We start from the raw sequence: 16,692 nt of genomic DNA, 5'->3' as shown, positions 1-16,692 counted from the left end.
CAGATCTCCATCATTAGGGACACTCACTTCAACCAAGGCTGCAACTCTCTCTGACTTGTGTGTGTGCTTAGGAAAAAGAAATAAAATTTTACTTAAAAAGTAGATAACTTCTATTATATTCAGTTATGTAAAATGCAAATTGCAACCTCCTCCTTTGTTGATTTTTTTTTTTTTTTTTTTTTTTTTTTCAGGTGATTTAAGCATGCTTTAACAATTGTCTGAGAAGGACTAAGTAATTTTTTTAAAAATAAATTGTAAATCGAAGAACGTTATTTTATTGCCAATAACACGGTGCAATAGCATGGAAATCGGTCACTCAGTAGCAAATTTTGATTGTCAGCTTGAATGCTATTTGGGTCTGACTTTGGAAATCCGACAAAATAACTTTATATGTTAGATTTATTATCATTTTCATTGTTGTGTAGATCTCCTCACTGACAAAATGCTACAGTGCAAGACTCCTTGAACTGTCGTTGCTGTCAATCGACCCCAACGCTATTCTTTGCCTAATTTCATTTCTTTCAGTGACATCTTTTTAATTAATTACAAGCAAAATTGCTTTAGCAATATCTCTCGTTGACATACTTCTTAAATGCGGCTCACGTCTGCGGAAATTAAGTTAAACATTGGCCATGTTCCATAGCCAATCACCTTTCACGTTCTAATAATCTTTCCCTATATCAAGATATGTTCATCCATTGCATTCTATCTGACTTAGGAGGTCCAACCCCCCAGGCTTTACCCTCTCGTCTCTTGTGACGCTAGTTTACTGCTCATCGCCTGAGGCACCCCTACTGAGGAATGCTGAGTACTCTTCTAAAGTGCTGGCTTTTAAAATCTCACTTTGTTGACCTTGTTTTTTTTTTGTTTTTTTTGTTTTTTGCCATCTCATGCAGCAGCAGCATTTACCCTAGGCGAGTTGAACTGGCTTCCTCTGAAGGAGGAAGTTACAAGGGAAATAGCAAATTCATAAGCGGTCACCAGTCACATGTATATCTCAGTCAGGAGAGATAACAACGTTAGTTTTTTTTCAGTTTTTGTAGAGAGGTGTCAATATCCTTACAGAGAGCACCTGGTATTGCCAAGTGGTCACTTATCTGGTATTGACCAGGCTGAACGTTGCTTAACTTTGGTGATCTGAGGAGAACCAGTGTGTCAACATGATCATGTCGGATATAAATCCCTCCATATGTTTGTTTTACACACAGAAAAATGACTAGTGGGACCTGTGGACATTCCCCAGCGGACTCTTTCATATGTAATGTATTGATGTTGGCATTCTGTGGATATTCAGCATAAATGGAGACGCCTTGATATCATTGTAGCTCTTTTGCTAAAACTACAAAAGTATTTAAGTTAGCAGGGACGCCTGGCGTAACCCAGTTGTAAAATATGCTTAAATATGATATTTAAATTTATTCAGATTTCATATTTTTATTATAGGGTCAATTTTTTATCGATTCCTATATATTATAAAGTTGTGATTTCAAAAATAAAAAATGTATTCATATGACTTGGGTGTATCAGCTTGAGTTGAAACCAAAACTTATGAAGAAAATATATATATATATATATATAAACAAACTTAAGTTCCTTCAGCTATAAACGAAATTGAAACCAAAACTTATGAAAAATTCTTAGTAAAATTATTTATAAAAATATAGATATAGTACCATCAGCTATAATCGAAACCGAAACGAATACTTATGATAAAAAGATGTAAGCGTGACACACAAAAAATGCTATCTTATTAATGTATAAATGATCATTATAATGATTAGATCTTTTATGAATTCCTCTGTGCTTTTGACAGGATTCAATTTAGGAACAATTTATTTTAAAATAGGCATTGTTGGAACATTTACCTTTACAACATCAGTGCATTTTCAATTTTTTTTTTTTTTCTGCATTTCATCTTTGGCAATCGGACGATCTCATTAAAATAAATGGGTGGGAAAGGTGACAGCATAGGTACGAACATGAAATTGGCTTGGCAGATTATTGTATAGATTTCGGTGCTTTCTACATTAATCTGTAGAATTTATTGTTGATAATGTTTCTTTTGAAATTAATGTTGGTTAGGATTGATATATATATATTATTCCTTAATTGGAATTCTTTTTTTGAGATGAGCATTATATATTAATTTATTTTTATTTCGGACTACTAGTCTCATCTTTATTAGTTGTTGTTTTTCATCTTTTATTGGTTTGTTTATTCACAACGTTGCGGCCAACTAATTCCTCTGGCCTTCGTCAGGTGGTAACCGCGACGGATAGGAACTTCGAATCTCCGAACTGCATTCTCAGCCATCACTATCATCCGTAGTTGTTGCCGTCTCACCACATTTTTGGCCAATTAATCTCTGGCACGCTTTGAGTGGGATTGAAACCGCTATCTTCAGACAATGTTCATCTGGAACTGTAGAGATTCAACGTCTCTATCAACTGCGCCACGTGCCCCGAAGGGCGATCAAGGTTGGATTCTTTGATCTTATAAATCCACAATGAATTCCAATTAAGGAATGATATATATATAGGATTAATACTGTTAAGAAAAAATATGACTGTTCTATATAATTTTTTTTTTTTTTTTTTTACAAAGGAGTCACTACTTATCAAGGCCCAGAGGCCACTCGAGGATAATATTCATTAAATTGAATATGCCTCTACTTTATGTATCTCTATTATATAAAGGAACTTTGTGCATAAGAGAGAGAGAGAGAGAGAGAGAGAGAGTCTGTCCGTTCCCTATAGACAGTAATAGCTGGACTGACTTTTATGAAATTTCACACAAATGTACTTTATGTATCTGGCAGTGTTCTTAGAAAGGTTTTGTATCTGTCTTCAATAAGAATCAATGATCGGAAAAAAATTTGAAAGAAGGGACAGGCGATTTTGATTAAAGTTAACACCTTATACAGCCTAACATCGCAAATGCATTTAAGGTTCATTACCACACAAGGCCCAGAATATAAAATCAACAGTAAGTTCTTTGATATGACAGGAGCGCATTCAAAATGAATGTTTTGTTTAAAGCACAACTGAACCATGATACTTGACTTTTGCATTTTAGACTTCAATTCAAACCTATATATAAAAAAAATTTGTTTATAAAATCAACAGTAGGTTCTCTACGGTGCAATGTAGACTACAAAGTATTCTGGACAAAGTCATTGCAGGGTGGCATTTAAAGCGTTCTCTCTGTGCACTGTTATGGGTCCCCAAGTGACGCAGGCAATCAATCGATTTGATTGAAAAGTGGGTGACTTCATGATTTCGATGACAATAAAAAAATATGCGAGTGTGAAACATTCTTATAACCTCATTCAATCCTGGGCAACGCCGAGTATCCCTGCTAATTTAAAATATTAGCAAGTTAATTCCTTTTAAAACAATAAATATTCTCTTTCTGCTCATCGTAAAAATAATTGTTAAATATTCTTTAAATCAAAACAAAATGTAACTTTTTGCAATTTATGGTAAATTTGTACCAGTTGGTGAGAACAACATAATTTGATTTAGGAACAATTCACTTGAAAATAACACTTACACATTTTCAAATCAATTTTTTTTTTCTTTTTTTTTTCCTTTTTTTGCCATTGCAATTTCATCTTTGGCAATCGGACGATCTCATTAAAATAAATGGGTGTGACTGTTGCCACATCTGAGCATGAGCTTCTAGAAAGGACTTATCCTGCCTTGATAGAGTTCAAAATAGATTTCATAGCCTTGTAGGGGATGTCCTTTTCTCTCCCCTGCAACCTCTTTCTCACAGAAGAGATGTTGTGAGTTTGTCTCTGCTTTATCGTTATTTTCATGGCAAGTGCTTGACTGAGCTCCAATCTATGGTTCCCCCTCGCCAAACTTTCACAAGAAACACCCGTCTAGCAGAAAACACTATAAATAATTTCCCCCACTCTATCTGTGTCTAAACCTAAACGTAGATTCCATGAACAAAGCTCCTTTCTTAGAACTGCACGCCTGTGGAATTGTCTTCCGTTTTCCTGCTTTCCAGCTGACTACAATATGGTTGTCTTCAAGTCCAACCTAAACAAGTTCTTGATGAGCCGCCCCATATAAGTTAACAAATTTACCGAATTTCCATTACTAATGGAAATCCAATTGTCTACTGTACACTCTTTAGCTCTTTAACCCTTGTCCTCGAGTGGCCCCTTGGCCATGATAAGTGGGGATGCCTTTGTAAATAATAAAAAAAAAAAAAAGACACGAAGTTATTGTATTATTATTTCGTTTTTTGTTTACATATAATATTTTGTTTTATTTTCTGTTCTTTGGTGATTGTTGAAACTACAAAAATGTGACCATCTCATGTCTGCCATTTTTTTTTTCTTGTTTTAATGTAACACTTGACACTATTTTGTAATACTATAGTCGACCCCCCCTCCCCCGCCCGGGAAGTGGGCGAGAAAAGACAAAAAGGATAAGTGACAGAAGAAAGGGAGGTGTGTTTAGGAAGACAAGATTGTCCGTTAAGGTGTGAACAATAAAAAGCAATGTGTTTAGTTTTATGACATTGGGGCGTGACTGAGTAAGCGACTGTAGAAAACGATTGACTGACAACAAGTTAGACTTTTTATGAAAGTACATTTAATGACAGTCCAGTTAACAATGTCTGGTTCACCACAGTCAGAGTTGAGTTGGATGCTTAATGCAGTTCAGGTTTGGAAACAGATCATGACTTTGTCCAGGTCCGAATATCTTTACAAGATCGAGATGAACTGACTGCAACTGACTGACACAGCCTCGATAGAATGGAGATATGGGCTAGCATGTAGAGGGTTGAAGAGGACACACTCATCATCCAACCGTAAATGTAAATTATCGGAGTCTGCTTCTTCTTTGTGTTGTGTTTTTATGTTTGTGATCCCGTGCATCCCCATCGATAGTCGCCAGTGTAAAAAAGACTACAACAACAGGACCAGAACAAGAACGATGAAAGATGGAGAAAAAATCCATGACAAATAACGTTGGGGTTGGCAAGCTGTCAGTAAAGCCATGTTGTTTCACAAAATGTTTTTTAAACTAAATAAACATTTTAGTTTAAATTAAATAAAAACACTAAAAGCTTATGCAGATAGGTAGAAGAATAACTTATCTTGCCTTTGGTAACATTTTTTTTTTGGTGGGGTGCTTCTGTATTTATCAACCTGCAATTTCCACGAAGTTGGCTCAAACTCGCTTGGCAGTTGACAAAAATAACCAAAAAATGGTCGTCCGAGCGTTTCTCAATCTTTAAAAAACGCGCTATCTGTTTTTATCTAATACGAATTTATGAAGCTACTTTTTTATAAATTGGAAGAAATTAAAAAAATTTTAATCACGCAGGTTGGGTAAACGTGTGTAATTTTATTTATTGTATTTCTATGTTTTTCCTGTTTATCATAAATTTTTGTAGCAGTTTTGCGATTGGCCACTTCCAGTTATTTCCGTCAGTGGTTGAGCACACCAGAGAAACTTTGTGGAAGCTGCAGAAGTACCCATTTTATTTATTTATTTTTTTTTTTTTTGTGATATACTAGCAGGCTGCCTGGCATTGCCTGGTCATAAAATGCGTTTAAATATATTTTGATTAATGCAGATTTCGTATTGATTATAATATATTGAACCCAATATATAGTAACGATTTAAAAAGTAAAAAAAAAAAAAAATATGACTCGTGCGCCACCACCAAGAATCAAAACCTTTAGACTTGAAACCTGAGAAACATTGTTTACGATTTGCTTTTTCCTTTGACGTTATAATGACTGAGCTATGAAGACATGTTTGTTGCAAGGCTAAAAATTAAAATATGAACCAATAGCTATTACGTTACACATGCGTAGTCGTAATGCCGTCGTTCGACCTTCATCTGGCAAATTTCATTTTTGTTATTTTCACACTTTTGCATCGATTTTCCCCAGCTAACCCAAATATAAAGTTTCACATGGTCCGAATATCCTATATATTAAGTTTCATGTCTGTAGACCAAAAACTGGCAGGAGTTTGTTTGGCAAAATTTTTTAAACAAATATATATATATATATATATATATATATATATATATATATATATGCATGCATACATAATATATAAAGAAAAAGTTTTGTGTTAAGAAATACGCAAATTTTACGTGAATATTACGCAAGTATAAATCATGTAGAATATCTGCACGTAATAGTTTACTAAAGATGATCATCCCATAAGAAGACCAAAAAAACTAATAGGGAATTAGAATCAACGTTTAAAAGAATATGCAAATTAGCTAGATCTTTTGCAGATGAATGCAATTCCACGACCTATGTATAACAAAGTTGTATTTTCTTTTTAAATAAAATAGAAAAGGGTTTTTAATATGAATATCAATACACAGATGCACTTTACAAAGTGAAATCTGTGGTAATTCCACAACTGCATCCTTCATCTGTTGTGTACTGCTGCAATGCTTAAAAATATTTACATCCTATGGATATCCGGTGGGAATGTAGACCCCACAATATTAATGTACCATCTTTGTTAAAACTGAAAGCTAATTATGTTAGTGCTCTGGTTCATGCAGTCTTTGAATATATCTGCTTAGACGAATTTTTTTAAGCATTCCTATGTAAATGTGAATCTATTTTGGATTATTTTACCCAGAGAAATGTGCCTACCTTCGGAGCAACGCCGGGTAAATTTTGGAAAGCACATTGCTGCTATGTAGTATGTAACATAACGCCTCCACGCTCTCTAGTTGAATGGGGGGGGGGGGCTATCAGTTTTTTGGGGAAGAAATACTTCCAATATATTTCAAGGAAGAAGATAAGTTTCCCTTCCAAGAAAAGAACCCCTTGACATTTTAATCCTTCCTCCTTTTGATAAGAGTTCAACAAGAGTTTCCAGCCGCTTTCTCAAAGTCAAACGGTTCTTATTTGAGCTGACTTTTGTGTGAACTAAAGTTCAAGGTTCTGTAGCTCCAAAAGGTGACGGTTCAAACCTCTAAGATTACATTCAAGTGCCAAACACGAGTTGAACTAGCATTAAATATACAACTAATTGATCCATCAATCTACTGAGGGAGTGGACTTTCCTTAATGATTAAATTTTATCCTTTGTCCTCCGTGCTCTTAATATGCTTTCTCTGGTTGCATGTTTTTACCAGTTTATTTATTTTTTATTTTTTCACGTTTTATTGGGCTGGTAAATCCATCCATAATATAAGGAGTATTTTTATAATTATATAATATTTACACAAATTCTCTATTTAAAAACTGTACATCGATATGCTATATATATATATATATATATATATATATATATATATATACATACATACACAGGGTGTCCACAAAATCTTTATACATAATGTAGTCAGACTTCGTGGGCACCATGTAGATTATGTAGCCACACTTTATGGGCACCCTGTGTGTGTGTGTGTATATATATATATATATATATATATATATATATATATATGAGCAAACAGTTAATAAAATATGTTAAAAAACACTTTGAAATGAGTTTAAAAACATATTTAATCTGAAAAGGAAACACTAGATAAATGGATAGTCCTTAATCCGCAGAGTTTCGAAGAAATACTTTCCTTCTCGTCAGAGGGTAGGAATTAGCAAAATGTGGGATCGGATTTTGCATGCAGAAATATTTGATGAAACAACAAGTACGTCAAAGATCTTACTTGAAAACAAAAAATGTGAAGCAGAGGGAATATGGTGAAGAAAAAGGTGATTACACATGAATGGATAGTCTGGTGGAAGATAAAAAATCCAGTGACGGTAAAATCCAAATGTATAACTTCAAGAAAGTTAAAAGAATTATTAGCTCTATATATTATAAGCACTATTTCCTATTTGGTTTTATTGAGCTTTTACATCTGGCTGAGATAATTTTATAAATATTAATTCTTTAATATTTATAATATACTTTAATTTTAACATCTTGGATCATTTTGGTAAATTTAATTGTAATTTTTATTTTATATATATATATATATATATATATATATATATATATATATATATATAATTATTACTATGATAATTTTTTTTAATACCTATGGACATTAATGTTTCATCCTTTCAGGAATCTATCAATGCAGGGAGTTATGATAACAGCTGGTTGGGAGATTCGAACCTGGCCACAAAACCATCTGACTCTATTAGCAAGGAACAAGTCTGGCTACATAATCTACACGGTGCCCACAAAGTCTGGCTACATAATGTAGTCAGACTTTGTGGACACCCTGTATTTATAGATATGTTTTGCAGCATGACGTCAATCATACAAAAAATGCAATTGCGAATTACTTAGGACTTATACTTAGTTACGGCTGATGGAATGTGAGCATGCTACCTTCATTGATAAAATAAAGGGTTCCGTTCGAAATTTTGGCAGAAAGATTCTCGATTTTTGACAAAGATTCCCGAGTTTGAAAAAACATACTTGAAGGAGGTCATTGGTTATAGCGACTGAAATGTTGTCGAAATGTTGTCGAAATGTTGTCGAAATGTTGTCGAAATGTTGTCGAAATAACTCAAGATGAGAACAGTAGTTTGAAGAATCCAAATATGTAAAATAAATATTGTGCAGATTCGCAATTTTCACAGAAAGGTTCTCGATTCTGGCAGAAAGGGTTCCCGATTTTTGACGAACGGGTTCCCGATTTTGTACAGAAGGGTTTCCGATTTTGTACAGAAGGGTCCTCTAATTTGAAAAGATACATCTGAACAAAGTCAGAGGTTATATAGACAGAAACGTTGTGAAAATTACGCTCAAGATGAGAACAGTAGTTCAAAGAATCCAAATGTGTTAATTAAATTTTATACAGATTCTTGATTTTAATAGAAAGGTTCCTGATTTTGGAATGGAAAGATTTCCGAGTTTGAAATGGAAAGATTTCCGAGTTTGACGCGGAAAAATTCCCGAGTTTGACGCGGAAAGATTCCCGAGTTTGACGCGGAAAGATTCCCGAGTTTGACGCGGAAAGATTCCCGAGTTTGACGCGGAAAGATTCCCGAGTTTGACGCGGAAAGATTCCCGAGTTTGACGCGGAAAGATTCCCGAGTTTGACGCGGAAAGATTCCCGAGTTTGACGCGGACAGATTCCCGAGTTTGACGCGGACAGATTCCCGAGTTTGACGCGGACAGATTCCCGAGTTTGACGCGGACAGATTCCCGAGTTTGACGCGGACAGATTCCCGAGTTTGACGCGGACAGATTCCCGAGTTTGACGCGGACAGATTCCCGAGTTTGACGCGGACAGATTCCCGAGTTTGACGCGGACAGATTCCCGAGTTTGACGCGGACAGATTCCCGAGTTTGACGCGGACAGATTCCCGAGTTTGACGCGGACAGATTCCCGAGTTTGAAAAGGCGCACCTGAAAGTCAGGTTACGTCGACTGAAATGAGAATATAAAGATAAGAACAGTTCAAAAAATCCAAATACAAAAAAAAAAAAAAATGTAAGACTGAAATGTCAATTAAAATCTTGTCAGCATTGATTAACGTTGTTTGATAATGTTTTCATTATTGGGTAGACCAATCGATATTGATTTAATATTGATTAATGGGTTACCAGATTACTGAACCTATCGCTCTCTCTATATTATTGATCCACATAACAATATTGTTGTTCTGACTTTGGTAAGGCGGTTATCACCTGTTGCTTCCAATCTTTGACTCCGTGTGTGGAGCAGTAGTACTTACATATCTACCTTATGTTTCTATTTACATGACTCCCCATAAGGGCAGACTTAGACACAAGATCACTTTTTAATGTGGGGAGAATCCATTTCCCTAAAAATGGGTGCTCTTGATTAGGATAAAAGTAAAAATATTAACTCGGTCTAGAAAGATAATATCGTTGTTCTGATTTTGGTAAGAGGAGATTAAGTTCTGAAAAGAATGAAGTACTGTATCGGAACAGATACTACACCAAATTTATTATTTTGTACACCATTTACCATTTCATCGCACTATTTACGGCAACCTTTCAGAAAATTCCATCATTATTATCTGACATTTTTTATCATCTCCAACATCGAGATGTGCTGTCTTTTGCTGTCTGCTGCGGAAGTGAAAAATTCATTAATATAAACCCAAGAATAGAGAATTAAGTTCTATATAATATCAAGTCAGTGGACAAATACAGAAACAAGTCATAATAGCAGTCAACACAACTGACAGCTTATTATAAATCTTTGAAAGAGGCCCAATCTTGGTTTACAGGGGCTTATAAGAATATTTTAAAATTTGGTATCACCAAGGTAATAAAACTTCTGAGCAACCTTACTAGCCTTGCCATCCAGATATACTTTCTCCAAAAATTTCTGTCGTACTTCCATTTATAAGATAAATACTCCCTTTTGTGGCCCCCCCCCCGATTTATCAGAGAGGGACCTATGTTTTCAGTGGTGTCCATGCGACCGTTATTCCAGACGTTTGCCAGATAACCGTACATTAGTTTTTCCTGAAATTTTGCCACAAATTGAATTTCATTAAATAGATGTGCACAGTAAAAAAATTTTTTTTTGCAAAAATTCCCGTTGCGTCCCCAGGAGCTCAAAAGAGGTAAAAAATGATACGTTTTGCCCCATAACTTTTTATTCATCCATTAGATTTTTCTGAAACTTGGCCAAAATGTGTTAATATAAATCCAGTTCTTATTGTTCTTAATATAAATCCAGTATGGGTGACCCTGGCAATATTTTGGTTTGCGTCCCCAGGGACTTCCAGTGTGTTTGATCCATCTATTAAATTTTCCTGAAACGTGGCCAAAATGTGGAGGCCATTATTCTTAATAAAAATTCAGTATGGGTGATCCTGGCAAAATTCTGGTTCACATCCTTCTGGGACTTTTAGGGTTTAAAAAAATGCCTTTTTGGAGCTCTTTTTTCATATTACTCAAAAACTATATAGTAGTTTTCCATGGTGCTGAATTCAAATATACATGTCTTAAGGCGTGAAACTGCACCGTTTGTCCATTTTCTCTGGGATTCGGCATTCCCAGGAGCTCAAAAGGGGTCACAAATGCTCTAAAATTACAACAAAAAATCACACTTTTTACCTCATAATTTTGCTGCATCCATTAGATTTTTCTGAAAGTTGGCAAAAATGTGAAGGCAACGTTGGCCCTTCACACTTCTCACATTCATCATTTCTTCACTATTTTTTGTGGCGTCATCTCACATGCAGCACCAGAGGGGGAAACCACGTGTGCATGGCTTGTTATTTTTACTTTTCAACATACCTATCTCTGGTCAGGTAAATATTTATACCAAGTGTCTCCAAAGTTTTCGAACAGGAGTGGGAGGGATATTACTGACTTTTTAGAGCTATGTTATCCAAAAAATTTTTTTAATTACTTGCACATGTTTTATATTTATTTATTTGCAAACTGTTATCCTCATCTCCATTGTTGCTGTTTCACAATGTTTTGGCCAACTATTCCTCAGGCCTTCTTCAGATGGTTAACTCTGACAGGATAGGAATGCTGAGTCTCTTAACTGTATCCTTAGTAACCACTGCCTTCCATAGTTGTCTCACCACGTTTTGGCCAACTAATCCTCTGGCCGGCTTTGGGTAGGATTGAAACCACTAGCTTCAAAACGTGGTGAGACAATGACAGCAGCTAATGGTTATTGTACTTTACCCACTGTCTTTAGGTTCTGGTTTCGATCTCAGCTCGAGTATTTTTTACTTACAAGAAGTCAAAGAAAAAAATATTTTCCAGATGAAAATCAACACAAATATTTCCAAAAAATGAAAATTTGTTTAAATCAAATAAAACCTTGATTTTTAAAAGATTTTTTTAAATAATTAGGTGCCAAAAAGAATAGTCTTTCTGTCACTTGTATTTTTTGTATACTGAAAAAAAAAACCAAAAAAAAAAAAAACCAACGAATACAAAAAAAATGGCATGAATAACCCTGTTTCAATATCAAAACTGTAGGTGTGTGTGTGTTGGGGAGGGGTTTCGATGGAAACTGAAAGTAATGACCCTGTTTAAAAAAAGAAAAAAAAAAGAAAAAAAAAATTTTGGGAAGGAGGTAGGCTCGAACCCGAAACCTTGAGATTAATAGTCTAACGACATAGCATGACGCCACAAAGACAGAGACTTTAGAAGGGTTGAAAATAAGCATTTAAAAATCCAGGTAGTTTTCAAGGTCAAATATCATGCCATAGCAGCAGTAGCAGATAAAACTAATTCACAGCGTGAATTTTGTAAGATAAAAATCGCTGAAATAAAAGATTTTTACAAAATCGTTTCATAAGTGTTAGATATTATCATCTCGGTAGCATATAAAAAGTTATAAGAATAAGCTAGCAAGCCGAGGAGCAGCCGGAAAAAAGCCTTTGCTGGACATACAGAAAAAATGCACACACACCAACACACACATTTGCCTTTTATATAGATAGAAGAAGAAATAATGAATTGGGGAAAAGGGACAGAGCTGAAATTATTCAAATTATACAATTTCCAGAGCCTAAATTGGCATTTGAAAATTTCTGGACTCTACTCTTCTCAGATCTTTATGAAAAGCATCATAAAAAGAGCGGAATGATTGATTCGGACAAATTCAGCTTTCAATTAGACCTCTTGAAGGAGGAAATTAATGGAAACTCTTTGAAATTGGTTAACAGCAAATGTATCGAACTTGCAGAGGATGGTGGCATTAAATTATTCTTTTTCGTCTCCAGACGATAAGTGTCGCAGCTTATAGTAGAAGTTTTCGCCCATTGGCAACGTATCCGTCAGTTATTACGATTTCAGATTATCGTGTATTCTTGAGTTTCTATTAATGAACTTCTCATTTCCGCAGCAGACTGCAAAAGTCGACAGAGCTCGTTGTTGGAGATGATCGAAAATGTCAGATAATTCTGATGGAATTGTCTGAAAGATTGCCATAAATAGTGCTATGAAATGGAAAATGGCGTACGGAATAATAAATTTGGATTTTTAAAATTAATTTTCAAATCTTTTCATTTTAGTTATTGCTTAAGCGGACATTAAAAGAAATACTAACTGGATTTAATTTTTCTTCCTATCTGAATTTTAATTCATCACAAATTGCCACATGGGAATATGTCTCGTTTGCAAACTGGTCCCAATCTCTCAACAAAGAATTAAAACTTTTACTTCTCTTGGCTGGCGTATAATAGTTTTTCTCATTCCTTATATCTCTTCCTCTTCGCCTTCATCTCCCCCTCTCCCTCATCACCTCTCTTTTTCCTTCCCCTATTCTCTCCTCCGGCCCTTCTCTCTCTAGTCCCCTCCTCTCACTTCCTCTCCTCCTACTCTAATACTCAATAACTTTTTAAAAAAAAAATTAAAAAAAACCAATCCAAAGAGAATTGCCTCTATAATAATAAATATGTTAATCTGCATGAATTAAAATATATTTAATGATCATATTTAATTTAAATATCATATTTATTTGTATTTCGCAACCGGACAATGCCGGGTGCCTTGCTAGTGTGTGTGTGTGTGTGTGTGTGTGTGTGTGTGTGTGTGTGTGTGTGTGTGTGTGTGTGTGTGTGTGTGTGTATTTGATTTTTTTTTTTTTTTTTTTTTTTTTTTAAGGAATTAGACCTGGAGCAGAGTTTATTTTCTATTTTATTTTATTTATCAACATAAAATTAATAACTTAGTTTTCCTTTTGCTTTTTAAATATTTCCAGGAATATTTGCCTCACGACTAAAATGCTAGTTTTATTTTGGTGTCTTTAACTACCCCCCCCCTATTTTTGCTGATGCGGAGACTGTTTTTAAAGGACAAAACTTTTTTCAATTTCAATAAAATGAACATTGCTTCCGAAACGATCGTACAATCGATTTTGTTTGTTTTTTTCCTTTTGAAACTGATTTTTAATTCACAATTATGAATCGGTTTACTCATGTATATATATATATATATATATATATATATATATATATATATATATATATATATAGTGTAAAATTTTGTTGAAAATTCAAAGGCTCACGTTTTCTTTTTTATAACCTTCGTTTATTTCCTGGATTTTTCCATTACAGCTGTTTCATTGATGAGTTGGCAATTTTACGATTTATGTTTCCGTAAAATATCCTGTCCTAACCAACTTTTTTTTTCTTTTTTTTTTTTTTTACATGGAGTTCACCACTTATCAAGGCCCAATGGCCACTCAGGGATAAGGGTTATTGTGTGTACAGTAATCAAAGGGATAGTGTAGCAATAGTATTGGAGAAATTGTGAGGTGTCATTACTTAAGGGGGGGGGTTCATCAGGAATTTGTTTATGTTGGACTTGAAGACATCCAGGTTGAAGTCGGGAGGGAAACAGGCAAGCAGAACAGAGTTCCACAGGCGTGCAGTTCTAAGAAAGAAGCTTTGTTCATGGTATCTACGTTTTGATTTAGGCACAGATAGGGAGTGGGGAAAATTATTGACGGTGGTTTCAGCTAGTCGGGTGTTTTTTGAAAAAGATTGGCGAGGGGGGACCAGAGAATGGAGCTTAGACAAGCACCTTCCATGGAAATAACGATAGAACAATGACAGGCTCGCTACATCTCTTCTGTGGGAAAGAGGTTGCAGGGTAGAGAAAAGGGCATCCCCCACCAAGCCACAGAGTCTATTTTGTACTCTGTCAAGGCAAGATAGGCTGTTTTTAGCAGCCCCCGCCCAGATGTGGCAGCAGTACTCCATCTTTGGACATACTTGGAGATAGAGAATTGCATCATTAGTGAGATATCTTCTGGAGCGGTAGAAGGATCCCACCATTTTCCCAGCAACCTTGGCCACAAAGTTGATGTATGTGTTCCATTTAAGATCAGGTGTAAAGGTCAAAACCAGGAGCTTATCAAAGCCTGGGGCCTCCCTTAGACGAGAGCCATCCATTTCAATTGATGCCAGATGGGGATCAGAGCGTTTATGATGGAGAGATAGGAGCTTAGTCTTAGATGCATTAAAGGTAACTAGCCACCTCTTTCCCCACTGTACCATGCGCTCAAGATTAGAGGAGAGTGAATTAGAACATCATCATCATTTACAGCCTTTGATGTGTTGCCATAGATGGTCGTGTCATCAGCATAGATGTCAACGAAAGATTTTAGTATGTGTTTTGGGAGATCATTGATGTAGATCAGGAAGAGAGTTGGGCCCAGTATGGACCCCTGAGGGACTCCAGCATTAATACTGTGGGCCTCTGATTTCTGCCCCTCAACTACTACTCTTATGAGCCTATCTGAGAGAAATACCGTAGCTGGAAATCTTGTGTAGTAGGCCTTTATGCCAAACCTTATCGAAGGCCTTTGATATGTCGAGAGCAATTGCCCTAGAAATGAAGTCTTTGTCGAGAGATTCACTAATCCTATGAGATATAACCGTTAGCACATCTGCTGTAGATCTAGCAGAGCGGAAACCATATTGCATGTCACTAAGAAGGTTATTTCTGCTGAGGTGGTTGACAACTTCTCTATTGTGGATTCCAGCAACTTACTCATGACACACAGGAGACTTATTGGTCTGTACTGAGAGGGGGATGACTTATCTCCTGAATTCTTAAATACAGGGCATACTGATGAGGTTTTCCAGGGTGTTGGGAAGCACTTCTCCTTAAGGCAACTTCAGATGTTTATCCATTAGATTTTTTACAACAAATGGTATATTTTTAACATGTTGGACATCGCATTCAAGTAAAAAGATTTCCACAGCCATGCTTCCTTACTTCCTCCATCTTTTGGTGTTATGTAAAGATAGTTTTCCATTTTAACCTGCCCTTTCATATTTTTATTTTTTATTTATTAATTATTTATTTTTGTTTTAATTTATATTTAGGTACTCTGTTATTTTTACTCCAGACTCCAGAATTAATTTTTTTTTTTTTTTTTTTTTTTTTTTAGGAAAAAATTTCAAACCAAGAGTTTAATTTATCTTTCTTATTACTTTTTCACCTTCCAGTTTCTCCTAGATATGATAATCAGCAAACTGACCACAGGGCATTGTCCGTTGTCTTCATCTGCTGCCCCCCGTCTATCTGTCACGTCTACCACTGGCCATTGTGTACATTGATGAAGTGGCGAGTGTCCACCAATGTCCAGCTTTTATCAGCTGAAACACCATAGCGCCGCGATTTGTGTCTATTGTGGTCAGCTGCACGAGCAGAATGGAACGCATCTTTACGACTATTACCAGCCGGTCGATGAAGACATGATGTGTCACATCTGTCTCCAGCCGCTCGTCAATCCCATAGACACAAAATGTGGTCATACTTTCTGTTCTCGGTGCTTAAAAAACTACCTCAAGGTACAACACATGTGTCCTGTTGACAGACAACCACTTACTCTCAAAGATTGTCAGCAATCAAGTGTGCTAGTTCGAAGGTAAGCCACTTTTGTTTTTTGGGGTTTAAAAAAATTTTTTTTTTTTTTTTTTTTTTTTTTTTTCCAGGATTTTTTTTACTTTTCCAGGATTTTTTTTACTTTTCCATGGTTTTTTCTTTTCCACATTTTTACTTTTTAATGGGATTTTTTTTTAATTCTTATTTTTCCACTTTTTCTTTTTTTTTTTTTTTTTTACTTTTCCACAGGTTTTTCTTTTACATTTCCAGGGGTTTTTTTTTTTTTGTACTTTTCCATGGTGTTTTTTTGACTTTTCCACAACTTTTCCACGATTTTTAAGATTTTTTCTACAAAATCTTTTTTCTAGAAATTTTAGCAT

General features: G+C 35.3%; 1 protein-coding gene across 2 annotated transcripts in view; it reads left to right on the top strand.

Annotated features, from left to right (window-relative positions):
• LOC145260644 (ligand of Numb protein X 2-like) overlaps positions 1-16,692 on the top strand; it is a 432,919-nt gene that overhangs the window by 115,560 nt on the left and 300,667 nt on the right. For both annotated transcript variants that reach the window (XM_080118970.1, XM_080118971.1), the window contains one exon: positions 15,934-16,355. In XM_080118970.1, the coding sequence (XP_079975096.1) occupies positions 16,066-16,355 (290 nt within the window). In that variant the 5' untranslated portion in view covers positions 15,934-16,065. The remainder of the gene's footprint in view (positions 1-15,933; positions 16,356-16,692) is intronic.

This window comes from Euprymna scolopes, chromosome 36, assembly GCF_053919585.1.
Source record: "Euprymna scolopes isolate OS-2025 chromosome 36, ASM5391958v1, whole genome shotgun sequence".
Classification (NCBI taxonomy): domain Eukaryota; kingdom Metazoa; phylum Mollusca; class Cephalopoda; order Sepiida; family Sepiolidae; genus Euprymna; species Euprymna scolopes.
This window is presented reverse-complemented; position numbering and strand designations above follow the sequence as displayed.